General features: G+C 38.1%; 1 protein-coding gene across 6 annotated transcripts in view; it reads left to right on the top strand.

The window, feature by feature from the left end:
• Positions 1-17,016, top strand: part of ASAP1 (ArfGAP with SH3 domain, ankyrin repeat and PH domain 1) — a 177,659-nt gene that overhangs the window by 100,594 nt on the left and 60,049 nt on the right. For all 6 annotated transcript variants that reach the window (XM_033085931.2, XM_033086257.2, XM_033086019.2 and 3 more), the window contains 3 exons: positions 3,390-3,462; positions 13,235-13,380; positions 16,859-16,933. In XM_033085931.2, coding sequence (XP_032941822.1) covers positions 3,390-3,462; positions 13,235-13,380; positions 16,859-16,933 — 294 coding nt within the window. The remainder of the gene's footprint in view (positions 1-3,389; positions 3,463-13,234; positions 13,381-16,858; positions 16,934-17,016) is intronic.

Below are 17,016 nucleotides of genomic sequence, written 5' to 3'. Positions count from 1 at the left end.
GAGAATGCTGAGAATGAGGAGCAAGGAGCTTTCCTTGCTTCATTTTATTTAAGCAGGTTGAATATGGTGGTTGTTTTACGTTCTTTCTCCTTATTCCCCTTCAGTTCTCCTTATTTTTTTTTTTAAACTGATTTTGCATTATTTTGAGCTTGTCTCCAGTATGGCCATTTTCAAGAAGAAAGCTTTGTTCAGCTAATAAGGTAGTGAATCTGTGGTGTAGTAGTGAATCTTTAAATTATTTAATCTTCTGTGGAACTTAAAAGGCCTCCTGCAAGATGGTATCATGGGAATTAAGAAAGAAGCATTGAAGGAGAGTGAGAAGGAGTGGGTGGTGGTAAGGAAGAGTTTAGCAGATAGGAAGGAGTGCCACTGAATACCTAGAGGTGGTCACAGAAACCCCTTGGCTCTCTTAAGACATTGCAATTTTCAATAGTATGAATGTTTGCCACTTGTAATGGAAAATCAGATTTTGTCTGCTATGATAGGCACTTAAAGTATTTAGTATTCTAAATACTCAGAATGAAAATTAATGAATACTGCAAAAGTTTGTTTTCACCTAACTAGGGAAAGCGAGGCTGTTCCTGTCTAACATGCTGAGAAGGTAACATTACTCTGGAATAATAATTGAATTGAGCATTGAGTGCAACCTAATTGCTTTGCAGCAGAGTGCAGCTAAAAATTATCAGCAAAAGACCTCTGAGAGGAATGTTATATATTTGGAAACAAACTATCTCCAGTTACATAAAATAAACAAAACAAGAACAAACAACCAAAAACATCAACACCCAAAAGCACCGAAGCAACCCTAGATAACAGGTTTTGTGTACCTGGTATGTAAGTGTTTTATTTATAGCTTTGGACTATGAAGAAGTAGTTCATATGAAAATTCTATTTGCAAATATAAAAATACAAAATTGGCCTGTGATGTCATTCTGACTTAGATCACTGGCTCCTTCAGGCTGTGGATGTCATCTTTGTATGTTGCTTTGCCCAGTGATTCCTCTTTTAAAATAATGAATGTTCCCTTTCCTCCTGCTCTCACATTAGTGATTGCATCTAATTCAATAGCAAATCCAATTTAGAAATTTTTTCTAGTCTGCTTGTCATAGTCTTTTAGATTGATAACTTAAGTAAAAAGTTTCCTGGAGTTTTTGTATTTGTTTCTTTTTCCTGAGTGTCCAATTTACTTCAATACTAGACCTTAGCACAAAGTTTTATCTCTCGATCTCATCAATATTAACCATTTTCTGTCTTTCAAAATATTGGATTTAAATTCTTATCCTGTGTTCAAACTCTCTGTAGACAAGTGAGTCATTATTTTTTTCTGGTCATTGAAGATGGAGAGAACTTCTGTAGAAATGTATGATAGCAATGCCTGACATAGCAGGCAGGCAGGAGCAAAAGCTTTTGACAGCATTTGCAGAGGAATCAAAGAGAAGCACTTGCTGTGCAGTGTCTTGGAAAGGAACACATAGTTCCCAATATTTTATTACATTTAAAAATGGTAACTTTTCCTGGCAAGATGTAAGTCAAGTCAAACCCACTATTTTAGCGGGGAGCAAAAGAAATAATGATGTTTGCAGTTCTTAATGTTTTAATCCATTGTTCTGCTGTAAATGGAAGAAAAAAACCAGAGATAAATAGCCTCAGAAGGCATTTTTACAGCTTTTGTGGTTCCACATGTTCTAGTTTTAGCTGCCACAGGAGTGGTTGTATGATTTGAGAAAATGGTTGTTTCCAGTCAAGGAACAGAAACATTCCATTTTATTTTGTTACTGATTATCATGTATTGTTCAGCTATAATATTTTGCAAGGTTAAAATTGGGCTACTCAAAACAGAACCATTATGCAGTAATTGGTTTCTTTTTGTATGGATTCCTACTGTAAGTGTTCACACACAAGAGCAGTACCCTCATGTTGAACCATCTCCAATGCTTTACACTGTCATTGACCTGCAGCTTCTGATGTGGTTTTCTGGAGTACTTAATGCCCAGTGGAACATTCTTCGGTTATAGATTCATAGAATAGCTTGGGTTGGAAGGAAAACTAAAGGACATCTTCCAGTAGACCAGGTTGCTCAGAGCCCCATCCAGCCTGGCCTTGAACACTTCTAGGGCTGGAGCATCCACAGCTGCTCTGGATAACCTGTGCCAGTGCCTCACCACTCTCACAGCACAATCTCTGCCTAACATCTAATTTCAAGCCAGTCCCCCTTCTCTCATCACTCTATGCCCTTGTAAAAACTCCCTCTCCAGATCTTGGACACCCCATTTTTCAGGTATTGGAAGGTGCTATGAGGTTTTCTAAGGCTTTCACTGTCAAACCATCTCAGTTTTGACAGTGAAGGCTCTGCTTCCAGGCTGTTTTCACTCAGGGTTGCTGGTGATGCCCCTCTGTGAGGAAGTAGGAGTAGCTGACATTGTGCCTTGTTCTGCCAGTCTTCAGACCCCCGGGAACTCCAGAATTTAAACTTTTTTGGATAACAGGGCTGTGCAAGGGTCTCTGCAGCATGAATGATGTAGTTGTTACCAACTCCATGCTCAGTTGCACTCGTGTCCTGACAGTGGTTCTGAGTTCAAGTTCTCCAGTCTCCAGTGATTTGAGAGTGAATATAAAATGGCAAATACTGCCAGCTTCATTAAAACTTGGTATTATTGTTCTGACATTACCTAGGTGATGGGAAATTGCCTGTGATCTAAATGGGGAAAACATACAACAAACTGTTTAAACATTTCTGTGTATGATAGAATCTAATTCTCAATTCATCATTACTTAATAACATTTTATACTAGATTTTGGAACTATTGCAGAAAATTTAAAATTCTTAAAGATGTAATCTTGAAAATGCACATTATTATTACTATTATTATTGTTATTATTTCAGTCACATTATGTTGCACAAAATCAGAAATCAATCCTTTATTTTGATTTGCTACTTCTCATCTGCTGTACTTGGAGTTATGTTGTGGAATTTGGTGCAAGTGCTTACATGATAATCTGTGTCTATAAACACTATTACTGTGAGAGAACCACAGATGTTAACAAGCAATTTAGTTGTAGTAGAAACTGTAGGGCTGGTGTAGAAGCATCTGCTATTTCTTCTTTGGGGTTTTTTTCCAATATATAATGCAATTTGAATAAATGCTTTGTCCTTCTAGCACTGTCAGTACTATTCTACTCTGTTGTAGGAGCATTTTCAGTTCAATTCTTTAATTCATCCTGAAGGGGTTGAATGACCCCAGACCTCCCCACAGGCTGAATCAGTGTACCTGCAGCTTTTTCCAGCCTGTGAAACTGTTTATTTTGTGGGTTTCTTTTTAGTTGTTAAAGTACATTCTGGCAATCAATGAAGTAAATATTTAAAATTTGTTTGCTTCTTGCTATTGTAGGCATTGGATCAAGACAGAACTGCACTACAGAAGGTGAAAAAATCTGTGAAAGCAATATATAGTTCGGGGCAAGGTAAGACATTATTTTCAGTTTTACCTGAGAAACAAATAATTTAATTTCAAGTTTTAGATGTCTTGCAATTCATCCTGTTGAAATGCATTACATATAAGGAATGCTTATCTGTTTAGGAGTGTTTGGACTTAAAATTTTCTTTCTTTACTTCGGATTAGACATCAGATTAATGTGCTCTCCTCATATTCCTTCTCAATGGCCTCTAGGAGAATCCCATGGGTAAATTTTTCCACTGTCATAATATTTCAAGCCTTTGCCTTCAACTACAACAATGACAATAAAGTATTTTCAGCTGAATTTTTAGAAAGCACTTATAAGTGAAATAAGATTTAGAACTTGTTTAAAAAGTAAATAAATAACAAGAAATGTTTGGTTTTATGTCAACCTTCATAACGTGTTTCTCTTCTTACCTAAAATAGTATGGTTATATAATTGTTTTGCTTGCTTGAAGACACTGCTGATGTTTTACTGGAATTATAGTAGTTATTTTGAAGGGAGGTTATTTGGTTAGAATATGAATTGATAAGTTTGAGTGCAGTAACAAATGGTGATCAAACACATCATTATGCAAATTTGGTTTTAAAAATTCCATAGCTAACTTTTCTGCCTCTGTTACTCTTAGTTCTAAAAACTGTGCCAAAGGCAGATAGGACAACAGTGCTGTGCACTTTCCAGTAATCTTCTGGCTGTAAATACAGGATTTTAGAAAATCCCAATTCCAATTTCCTAACAATAATAATCAGTTTAGCAACTATTTTCTGTATACAGAGCTACTTTTGTGTGCTCTCCATTTCTGTGTTTGTGGAAGTTTCTGGAATTTTGAATATCTTTTAACTCTTCTCATTTGCCAATCACTGATGTTAGTTTGCTAGCACTATGCTTTAATTAGCTGTAATTTCAATTGTTGATAAATGTTTTCCCAATACACTGTGAAGCCTGAGATAAAATGAGAATAGTATTTGGTGCACATGTACAGTAATTTCACGAATACAAGCCGCACCAATTTGACTAAGATTTTGCTCCTAAACCGGAAATGCGGCTAATAATCAGGAGCAGCTAATACTACCTCAGAAGTGCCTGCCAGAGTGCTGAGCCGAGCAGCTGCAAAGTCGGCATTTTGCGATTGTTACAAATCGCTACTCTGTTGCACCGCGGGTGGAGCCTGGCTCCCTGTAGGCAGCACGGGGGGCGGGGAGAGAGGCGGGAGAGCTCTCTTTCCTCCTCTGCCACAGCCCAGGGGAGAGACGGGGGGGGCCCGGCGCCGCCATTGCCGCGGCCCGGGGAGGAGAGGGGGGACCCGGGCCACCCCTACCGCGGCCCGGGGAGGAGAGGGGGGACCCGGGCCGCCCCTACCGCGGCCCGGGGAGGGGGGGGAAGCCCGCGCCACCATTGCTGCGGCCCGGGGAGGGGGGGGGAAGCCCGCGCCACCATTGCTGTGGCCCGGGGAGCCGACGGGAGCCCCGCGCTGCCATTGCTGCGGCCCAGGGAGGGGGGGGGGAAGCGCGCACCGCCATTGCTGCGGCTCGGGGAGCCGACAGGAGCCCCGCGCAAGCCATTGCCGCGGCTCGGGGAGCCGACGGGAGCCCCGCGCAGCCATTGCCGCGGCTCGGGGAGCCGACGGGGTGCTTTGTCCCCGCCCGCCGCCGCCGCGGCAGGAGCGGGGAAACTCCGTCCCTGCCCGCCGCCGGTGCCACGGGCGCGGGAAAGCTCCGTCCCCGCCCGCCACCGCTGCCGTAGGAGCGGGGGAAGCTCCGTCCCTGCCTGCCACCGCGGGGCAGCGCCGACCCGGGGTGACCGAGCCCAGGGGCAGCGGCGGCCGGCCCCGAGCGGCAGCACCGGGCTGGGCCACCTGGCCCCGTCAGCGGCCCCTAGCGGGCCGAGCCTGCACAGCCTTAGCTCAGCCAGTAAACCCCGCCCTCCCGCGGTTCTGTTACTAATTGCACGCGGGTCCTCGCTGCGAACGACAGAGCGGCTTATATTCGGGTGCGGCTTATCTATGGACAAAAACCGAAATATTTGCCAACACCCAGAGATGCGGCTTATAGTCAGTGCGGCTTGTATTCGTGAATTTACTGTGTTTGGTTTTATGCTTTTAGAAGTATTCAGGTGCTCCAATAAGCTTTTCTATTTCAGAATGCTTATTTAAACAGTATTGAAAACTGAGCTCCAAAACTGATAGAAAGTGTTGAACACATTAAAGGTGTTATGCCTGTTTTGAAACATATAAATAGCTATCATGTGAGTCTTGTGATAAAAATAATATTGTTGTTAAGACCTGTAAGGCAGTACTATATGATGAATTAGTCGCATTGAATAAAAGCGATAGAAGATGGGTTAATGGTTTTGATTGGGTACTCTGCAATTAAAAAGTAGAGATGGGTAGCTGGTTTTTAATTTTTTTTTTTTACATTTTTTGTTTTTTAAACAGACCTTGTTTCAAAGGTAGAAGTTAGTAGGAATTCTTTTGGCTCAAGAAAGCTTTATGCATAATCCTCTGGCTCCCTCTTCAGAATGCTGCTGTCATAGGCTCTGTTACAATGAAAAGCTGTGTGCAGGAGTCAGTTCATGCAGTGACTGATAAACTGGGATTAGTAAAATCAAGACCAAAAATGTGTTTTACATTTGAAACATTATAAAAATAAATGTAAAATAAATCAAAACTCAAGCTCATTTTGCCTCCTTGTACAAGGAAAATTGCTGAACCTGCAATTTTCTTGTGCTTCAGTGATGAAAATGGATTTTGTTGATATTTAAGTAAAACATACCAGAAACTACTGCAAAAGGAACTGCAGTGTATAAGTTCAAGAAAGTATTATGTGGCTATTTTTATATTTCAAAAGAAAACCTCTAACTCCATTTTGAGAACCCAGAAATGCAATTTTGTTTGTTTGCTAGAAGTTAAGACCATATTTAATTTACTAGAGTAGGAGAAGGTTTTTTAGTACTCCTGTGCTTCATAATCTGCTTTGAGGACTCCAGCTGAACTGGTGAGAAAATTATTCAGGGACAATAGAAATTCTTTTTCCAGTTCAGTAATCCAATTCCTATTCTACCAAAAGCCAAATCTAGATTTTTAGAGTTGTAGTGGCTTTGGGTTGTTGGGGTTTTTTTTGTTTCTTTGTGGTTGGTTTGGTTTTTTTTGTAGTTGTTGTTGGTTTTGTGGGGTGGGTTTTTTGTTTTGTTTTGGGGTTTTTTGGTTTGTTTTTTTTTCAGGGGTGGAGGTGTTATTTTTCTTTTTTTGGAATTTTTTGGGGCAGTTGTTTGTGTGTTTACTCTTTGGGGTTTTGTTTTATTTGGGTTGAGTGTTTTTTGGTGTTTGGTTTTTGGGGTTTTTTGGTTTGGTGTTTTTTTGGTTTTTTTTTTTTGATTGGTTTGGTTTCGTCTTTTGTTGTCTTTTTAATTTTTTCTTTCCTGAGTAACATTTGAATAGAGACAGTGACACAATGCAGTGTCTCATACAGAATGCTTTAGGAAGGCTGAGCCTTGTGGTGTGTTGGTTTGCTCCTCTCCAGCACTGAATTAGGAACCGCAAGGTTCTCTGGTCTGTTACAAAGAGCTTTAACATCACCCAAATTCTTTCTGCTCTTCCTATACTTTCCTCACCTGTTTGTCATATTTATACTTAGAGCTACTGCTGTGGAAATGAAAACATACTAACACACAAGTATAGAATACCCTTGGAAATGTCCCTTCCCTCTTTGCATTTTTAAAAGGGTTGTATGGGAAAGGAAATGTTTGTGAAATTCAGTGAGGCATACAGACACCTCTTTCTCACCACTTGCTCCCTGTCTGTCTTGCTGTTTCTTCTGGCATGATCAATTGTATCTGTAACTAGGAACCCATCTTACAGCAAGTGTGCTTGAACCTAATGGAGAATCTGTTCTGACTTCTGTTCCTGTAAGATTTGGATTGACTTGTAACAGCAGTAGATTGCACAATTATTTTTGCTGTAGATTTTTCAATAGCACTTTTTCATTACTTCCTGGGATGACTCCCAAATATAATCAAAAGAGTTTACACAATGGAGAAATAAAAACATAAAATCCCTACAAGACCAAAGGTACTGCAAAGGATCAGCAGTCCACATGGTCTCCCACAGTGTTCAACAGCAGATGCTTGAGGAATTAGAAAAATGGTTCAAAGATGGAGTGCATTTTAAGTATTTTGTTTAGCATTTTCTCAGCTCACACTGACATGAGGCAGGAATTGTGTTGAGTCAGAAATGATATCGTGATGTTTGATACTTCTTAATGGACTTGTACAACTTATTTTGTCCAAGTAATTTGAATTAATGTAAATCTTTATCATTCAATAAATATCATTCCTGCATCAGTCTAATTGTCCTGTGCAGATTTTCCCAGTGCATGTTCATGTTCTTCAGATCTTAAGTGACCTGAGAAGCAGACTGTCCCTGCCCAAGTCTCACAGCACTGGACTCAGTCCCACCAAAATGATTAAATCTGATATGAAATTGAGGGAGCTTTGCATGTTCTGATCATGAAAGTTTGTAAGAGGCTTTGAAGTGCCAAGGTTTATTAGAGTACAGCCAGAGGAGTTTTTGGTGGATGAATCCAAAGCTTGTTCTGTGGACCATTCTCTCTCTTGAAATAGATTTGAGTTGTTTCCATTGTTACTCACAGTATCTCTTCTGAACTCAGCAGCTCTGGGGGGTTTTGAGGGTTTTTTTGGTTTTTTTTTACAGAAACCATCACATTTAATCATCCTTACTTTCTCTTTCTTTCTCCAAAATGGCAACATAGACTTTTTTTTCTAAAACAGGCAAGAAGAGGAGTGAATTTTGGGCAACAGGGACAGGAACTGCACACAATATTAAGGGTTTAAGCCCACCATGGCAATGTTTTGATATTGCTCTATTGCATGCTCTATTTCTTTGTAATTTCTGATGTGCAGCTTTGTTTTGCTTGGTGTTGAATGTCAAGCTGATAGAGCTCCAGAACCTTTCCTTGCAATGTCTAATAATGCAATAATTTCCTTAAAGTTTGGAGTGTTTTCCCTGCTGTGCTGCACTGCCTCTAATGCATTTGCCATTAAACATGGGATTCCTCCAACTTGGGAACTGCCCTGGTGAGAGCCTCTTGCTGCAGACTGTACAAGTAGTGGGTGTCTGTAGAGATTTCTAGTTCACTGGTGACCTCCCTCTGGTTAAAACATTAACACTTTATTCTTTCCTCCACCTTTTTTTTTTTTTTTTGCCTGTCTTTCCTCCTTGTGAGGCTCATCCCTCTTAGTCTGCTTAGTTCCTTTCAGTGTTTTTATGAGGGAGAGAACTTCTTGGAAAATCAATAATTTAATGGAGAATTCCTTTTCCTATATGCTTGTTGATCTCCTACGGGGGGAGTTTTTTGATGGAAAATTTTCTTTTCATAAAGCCTGTGTTTATTGTTCAGCATTTTGTATTCATCCACATGTCTACCAATTCTGTTCTGCACTGTAGTTCCTACAAATAGCCTGGGGAATATATAAGCAATATTGCTGCTGGTGCATACTTGAATTCTCAGTTCTCCCTGGAGCTCACTAAAAATAGCTATTATATTTGCTTTTCATTCTTCCTGTAGTTTTGAGACTGGTATGAATAAGAGGCTAATAGGTTTACCTATTTTATTCTTTTGTACATGGATCTAAGTGACTTGCCATTGCTCATTTATCAGATTTTAAGACCTCCATTGTTAGATTTGGTATAAATCCTCTGAAGCAGAGGAGAAAAAAAATTCTTCCATGAGAGCTTCTTCATGCATGTCAGTGATGAACAGAGATGCAAAAAGAAGTAATTTCCTTTTCTGGGCTGTTTTATCTCTCAGTGCTCTTGGACTGTGATGATCTAGAGAACCTTGCAGACTCAGTGAGATGTTTCTTGCCCTTAAATATGGAAAGAGGCTTTTATTAATTTTCCCTTGAACAGTCTAATTCCAGAAGGCATTATTGTTATCAAGTTCAGACAATTGTATGGTAATCAAATAATTTTTTTCTATTATTTTTTCATTATATTTCATCTTTGTAAAGAATGAAATGAGAAAGGGTTTTTTTTTTTTTTAAATCTCAAGTAATTTCTGCCATCCTTTTTAACCTTCACAGCTTTCTTGCTTTTCTAAAGCCTTTCTGAGTCATCTTTCATTCATAAATGCGTCTTGGCTCTGACCTTGGTTATTTTTCCTCTGCTATCCATGGAACAAAACTGGTTTAGAAGTGAAACTTAAAGATAGTTTTAAATTGATCCAAATTCTAAAACATTATTTGAATTTTTGTTAACCACATATGCAGAATTAATTCTCATTAATTTAGCCATTCTTCAGGTTGCTTTGGGCATAATCAGTGTCAAAAGAGTGTTTTTCTTCTGTAAACTGTTTAATTCTTTTGTGCTTGCCTTCTTCAGTGTTTGCAAGGCAATATATCTGAACAAACCTGTTGTAGAGGAGGGAAATTTTAAGGCTTTTATTTCAGTGATGTGTTTTGTAGGTCCAGCATATAAAGGCTATTGTTTAACACCTCTTCACAGTATCTTTGCTTTTATACCCTTACTTAATATGCACAAGTAGGCAGGAATCTCGCTCAGCCCGGAAGCGTATGCTGAAATTCTGATGATTTTTGAGTGGGAAAAAACATGAATGTTGTGGGTTCCAGTGAAAGAGTGAAGCCTGTGAGTCTCTTTGAGTATTTTGTGTTCATCCTGGGAAAAGTTTCCCACAAAGTCACTGCAGGTGACTGCCTGGGAATGCAGTGCAAGGTGGGATTGAGCCCTGGAGTCCTTCAGGCTGTGCCCCTACAGAACTCTGGGTGCTCCCTGCTTCTGGCAAGTGCTGCTGTGCAGCAAAGGCTACTGCAGAGCTGCTGTGCTGCTCTTCCTTCCTAAGCTGCTTGCATCTGCATCTCCAGAGCTTCCTGTGATTTCCTCTTAACACTGCACATTTCCTCAGTACACGTCAGAGCTCACATGTAAGGGATGCCACAATGCTGTGGTACACTGGGAGCTGTGAGGGTTTTCTCAAACCAAAGGGAAATTCTGTGCTGAATGTTGCCCAGAGTTGAAGGTGTGGAGGAGATGCTTTCAGCTCAGAAAATACCACTACTGTATCCAGGCCAGGGTGCTGCCTTATAGCACATCTGCCACCCTCCAGTGACATTCTCAGCAGGGGCTCAGGTGCTGCTGGCCTTGCCAGGTCCCTCTGGGAAGGGCATGGTGAGTGAGGCCCCTTTGAAGGGAGCTGTGTTTGTCAGAGGGTGCAGAGCCCTTCCTCACTTCTCCATGATTCTGGCACGCCTCAGTGAGCTGCTGAAGGAGCAGGATGTCTGGCTGGGGAAGCTGTTCTATTTTCATCCCAGTGCTGAGCACTGCTTACAGTATTGAAAAGACATGATTCAGTTCTGGAAGTCAAATCTTATTCCCTGTATGTGCTGCTGTCAGTGATCCTGTCTCACTCTCAGGGTTATTAAAGTCCTGGACTTGTAAAGGACTTGTGTCTAAGAAAGTAAATATTGTCATGTCTATTACAGCTTTCTGTATGCAAAGGAATTTCTATTACTAGGAAGTAATTTCTGAGTTTGCATGAGGCACCTACAGTGATATTAAAGGATGCTCTTTGCTCTAAGCATGTCAGATTTCACATTCCATATTTTAGTGTACGCTACATTGCAGTTCTAATTTTTGAGCTCTGTGCATTTAAGGTCGAGTAGGGAATTGCCTTACCTCTTCAATAGAAAATATTTCATCTCCTTTTGCAAGATTTACATTGATAATTGTGTAGAAATTGAAAATTTCTTGTTCTTGCAAAGTACTTTCATTTTGTGTGCCTATGTGTGGTAATTACAGAAGTAAATACAGGAGTATTCCTTTTACTTCACCATCAAAACTTCATATCTAGATTTAGGTGATTTGTAATCTGGGATTCTTGAGAGTTTCCTCTATATTGTTCTAGGACAATGATCTGCTTCCTGCTTCCTCTTTCTGATGGGGAATTTATTTTGCCTTTCCACAGATAAAGGAAACAAGCTTCTTCAACTCTTTTTCACACTCTCTATGAAATCATTTTTTAAAATGCTCTATGAAACAACACGGTGCTTAAAACCAAAATGCTGGGAAATACTGAGTGAAAAGTGCTTCGCAAGCAAGGACAGGGATTCTGTGATCTAGGAGGGCTCTTTCCAACCTCCCATTATCCTTCCTTTTCCTTCAGCACAGCTGGGTATGCTTGAGCTTTACTCACTCAGGACTGCATAAGCTAAAGCTCCTTCATAGATAAGATCCCCTGTGTATATTTGTGCAAAAGCTTTTACATCAAAACAAAATGCATATTTTATTGTTGTGTAGTGGTTTCCTTTAGTTCAGTACCAAGCTATTTGATTAAAACTACACTTTTGGAACAGTTTTCTTAAAAAACATATGGCTTGAATTGTAGCTCTGTATTAATAAACGATTGAATATTTGGCTTCTTGAAAACCGGTCTGATTTTTAGACTATGACTGGTGTGATGTGTGAGTTCTGGGTCTTGGTAAACAAGAATTGCACTTTTTTTAAACAGGTTTTGACTTTTTGTTTGTTGGAGCTTTGATGCACTGTTGTCTGAGTATCTGTAATAGCTTAGAGTTAACTGTTCAGCTGTTCATCAACTGTTTGTTAATGTCCAGATGGATTTGTGCATTGTGAGACGTTAATCATGAGACTTGTTTGAAACTTATGTCTTTTTTCCTATCTTTTGAGCCATAACTTGTAATTCAGATACTGTCTGGCAATATCACAACTTGAATAAAAAAAAACAACTTAGGGATTTTGGGGGGAAAAAACCCCATGGTACCTACTGGCAACTGTTCTTTCTTTCCCTTCTGCCCTTTCATTGCACAGAACTTGTGCTGTAGCTCTGTGGTTTTGTGTTTGTGGTTTGCAGAATAAAGCCCACATAGTAAGGCTAGGAGACCCATTAAAGTGAAATATTGATTTTAATTAATACCAATAATATACTCTGAGAGATAAAGGTAATAAAGTCTTTCCCAAAGCGCTGTAGAGGTAAATTCTCCATTTAAAGATACTAAAATTGAAGTAACAAAAATTATGCAAGCACCAGAAATGAAACTAAATAGAAACAGGAAAGACTTTTCAGATACAACAGTTTCTAATTAATTCTTGAGTCAAGGATTTTTCTCATTTTCAGTGGCTTCAATTGCATCATCTTGGTTCTGACCTCTCTGTATGTGCAGTTTGCTGTTAAATACATTGGAGTGGCTGTGTACCAATGCACATTCTGTTATCTGGGGTAACTCAGTGTACAAAGCAGGCAAAAAGGGAACCTTTGAAAGATGTTTCTTCTTTTGAATTCAGTCAGATTCAGACTTGATCTCCTTACTTTTATATCTGATACTTTTAACATTTTTGTTTTGTAAAAATGTCCAGCATTTCAAGAGAAAAGTTCATGTATGCATAAAAATGGGCAGTTCATGTATCCTGTAGTGGGCAGCTATAAATTCCAGTGTTGTTTACAAAACAAGCTTATATTGTTTCACTGATGTATTATTGATCTTATTACTCTGCCAATAGCTACAGAGATTTTTTTCATTGCTGTATTACAAATTCAGTTTGCTGATTTAAAAAGCATATATATGCCTATTGCTAAATAGTTCTTTTTAATCTTAAAATTATTTTAATTTTCAGTAAATGTGTTGCATTTTTTCTCAAAGTACTGTCTGTTAGTTTGTTAAGTTGCAGTAAGCTTAAAATTATAATTGACTGGTTACAAAAAACCTGACTTTTGATTTTTCTTTGCAGATCACGTTCAAAATGAAGAAAACTATGCACAAGTACTAGATAAATTTGGAAGTAATTTTTTAAGTCGGGATAATCCAGATCTTGGCACAGCTTTTGTAAAATTTTCCACACTTACTAAAGAATTATCAACTCTGCTGAAGAACCTGGTGAGGAGTTTCAAACTTTCTTAGCTTTTAATTTGTTTCAAAATTAAGTCTAATAAAAGAACTGTGTGATCATGATGACTAAGGATAATTTTTTAAGATGCTTTCAGTTTTTTTCAAAAACAAAACCAACAATTTCTGCAGAGAGGATCTCTAGAGGGTGTTATTACACACTGTGTTTGATTGTTAATTGGCAGTTAAGAAGGTAAATATAATGTTGAGACATCCCTTGAGTCATCATTCACAAGTGATTGATGGTAATATATACCTCATGGACTTTAATTTTTAAATCATCCCTTAACCTGAAGTCTTTCTAGTTAAAAATACAATATCATTAGTTATGGCTGTTTTGTTTTACTACATTCACTTTTTGGAAGAAAAATAACAATTTGAGCATGTTTAAATGGTGGTAACAGTCTGCTCTCACTGTGATATGGAAAGCATCCATTGCTCATGTATGAGGTTTTTGAAGGTGGTTTAAAGGTTTGTGTCATTTGAAGTTTTCCTTAGGCCTTTTATTTCTGAAAGCAGCATAATAAAACTACAGTTACAGCAAAGATCTTTGAAAGTAATAAAGCCACATTTCTTGTGAAATGATTTTTCATGGGCTGTGTAGCAGTTATATTCAGAAAGTCATAGCTTCAGTTTTACTTTTTTCTTAGAGTTGGGCTTATTTCCAAGCTTTTTGGTGTGTGTAGTACAAGTGATATTACAGACTTGTCTTCCTGTAGACCCCAACACAACCATAATTGCTGTAGATCACACCAAAGGTCCCTGTAGCAAAGTTCTCTGACTTTGACACTTGTCCAAGATTGAGTCTTCTGCTTTCCTCTGTAGAGATTTCTTTCACTCTGGGTTATTTTGACCTTCTTTAATTTAAATTTAGCATGCAATTGAAAGTAATTATTATAAAAAATGAATTAAAAGTTTAAGGACAATTTGAGACTAGAACTCAAGTTTTTTGCAAGCTTTCTGGACTTTGTAATTTCTATCAGGGCATCCACAGACATTTTTAACCTATTTCACCTAGCAAACAAGATGTCAGGATTTATTTATTTATTTAAAATAGTGCTGATCAAGAGGAAAAAGCACTTTTAATTTAAGAAGCCACACTTATTCAAAACAACATTATACTATTTCAGCTAGATTATGAAGCATTCTGTACCCAAATTCTTATTGACAGGATTCAAAATAGAGTGTTCACTTCATTCAGCACTCTCAATTAGACAACAAACTTATTTTACAATTGCCTCAGCATTTCAAAACCATTTATTTTTCTCCTTTTTTCTCCCTGAGGTAGAAAATTCTACTTTGTTGTTCTAAGCATAATTCTGTTTAATAAGGTTACACTGAAAGCAAAAAAGATTTTTATATCAAAATAGAAGTTGAGGTCCATTGAAATAGCAGCAGACTGTGTTATGTCCCTGCTAAAGCCCCAAAGTAGATCCTGAACCTTTTGTTGATAAAATTAATATGAAAAATGGCAGGAGTTATTAAGATGAATGGCAGGATAATAATTTTGAGATTTTGGGGTGTTTTTTGTTTGTTTTTTTACCTGGAACAGATTGTTGATGCCTTATTAAATTATGTCCAATAAAATAATGAATGACCAAAGACCATTCATAAAGATGAATGAGGACTAAAGCTATACAGTAGACAATGAAAAAAATGCTTCACAAATTTGGATCCTTTTTGTTCCCTCTTTGAACTTCAATTATGATTCATTAAAATTTTCATATGAATTGTGATATTGGATATATCATGAGAAGGAGGGTACAAAATACCTTACTTTCTTCTTCATCAATTGTGGAGTGACTACTTTTAGAGTGATACTCAGTTACTATGAAGTAAAACCAGCACCCTTTATTACATACACAACTTTTGGAAAGCATAATTTTGAAATGATTGCTCAGAAAACAAGGGCAAAAATAAAAGAATGTCCCTTAATCATTTTAACAAGGCTAAATAAGTTGCTGTGCAGTTTTTATTACTGACTGTTGATGTTATTATTAAATATAATGTCTGAAACTTAATCTATGAGTATAATAGTTAAGTTGTTGAATCATTCTTGTTAATATTATCTTACAAGAAGGACACAATGACCCTTCAGAAAGATTTTATAAAGGTAAAACATTGGAGTTAGCCATTGCCAGCCCTGGTCTATGTTTTCAGCAAACTCTGAGTGTCCCACCAGAATCAGTTTCTGTGGTTTTTCACTTCTACCTCCTTGGCCATTTCAGGTTTCGTTCCTTATGCAGTAATTCATTATAATAGTGCATTTAAAAGGTCTATAAAGATCTATGTATATGAAAATGAGTGTGTCATTATCTTTACATTGGATCTAGATGAGGTTTTGGCAGAATATTTGTAGCACTTTCAGATTATTTCTTTTGAAAATTTACATGGTTCTTGCCTTTTTTCTAAGTGTTTAAAGCCTATTTTTCTCTGTCTCTTTCCTGTAAATGTCCTCAGCTAATCTTTGAAGGCAAATTATCTTTTGTTCACAACCCTCACTAAATTCTCATATGTGTTTCCATGTGTTAAGGGCTTTTTTCCCTTTATTTTGTTCTATACATGAGACTTTTGCTTTATCAGATTGTTTCCAGTTCATTTGGGCTACTGCTTTATTAAGTCTTCAATGATGCAATAAATTATTCCAAATCCTTACTGTATTGGAGTGACATAGGGTTATTTAGCTTTGGGGTTTTGGGGGTTTTAAATTTTTGTTGGTTGGTTGGTTGGTTTTTTTGGTTTTTTTTTTTTCCTATAGATAACAAACTTGCTGGCTACTGTTCAGTCATTTCAACCTAAAAGTTAATGACTTGAGTTGGGTATCCATAATGGATACACCTGGAAAAATGAAAAAAAGGCTCCAGTGTATAAGAGGAATTTGAGTGCAGCACTAGATCTGGAGAACCTGTTTGAATGATTGTTTTGATATTCTTGTCTATAACCAAATAGGCATGAACTTAGGTGGGGTGAAATTAAAACTCATGAAGTTTAAGGAGGTGTCAGATCTACACAATGGACAAGGAAAGGAAGGAACAGTGTTCCCAAAAAAGGGGCAATATTCAAAGAGCTGGTGCCCCTGTTCATTCCTTCTGTCCATGGTGGAATTAACACGTGTTGTGTGGATTCCCTGCCTGTGGCACAGCAGGTCCTTCTTGATCAGGAGGCTGTAGCCAAATTTGTACCCAAATGTTGCTTCAAGAGGATGAACATTGCCTGGAAGTGCTTTCAGAACTTTACTTATGTGCTATTTGTAAAATTCTGGGTTTATGTCACCTTGTTCAAGTAAACATTAATTCTAATGTTTCTATGTCTCACGCAAGTGTTTATTAATTCTTCCCAGACCTGAATTTACTATGGGTTTAGAAATGTGAGGTGATTGCAACTTGATTAGGGAAGTTCAAAGGCTTGTTGGCAATAGTTTGATCAGATCAGAATAAATGCTTTTTAATGATAATGTTTTTGTTTTTAGCTCCAGGGTTTAAGCCACAATGTTATTTTCACTTTGGATTCTCTCTTGAAAGGAGACTTAAAAGGTGTTAAAGGGGTAAGTGTTGCAAACTAAATTTTTGTTTCGTGTTCATCTATCTAGAGAGTTTTTCTTATGTTGGCATTTATTAATTTTGTGTA

Source organism: Catharus ustulatus, chromosome 1 (genome assembly GCF_009819885.2).
Source record: "Catharus ustulatus isolate bCatUst1 chromosome 1, bCatUst1.pri.v2, whole genome shotgun sequence".
NCBI classification, from domain to species: Eukaryota; Metazoa; Chordata; class Aves; order Passeriformes; family Turdidae; genus Catharus; species Catharus ustulatus.
This window is presented reverse-complemented; position numbering and strand designations above follow the sequence as displayed.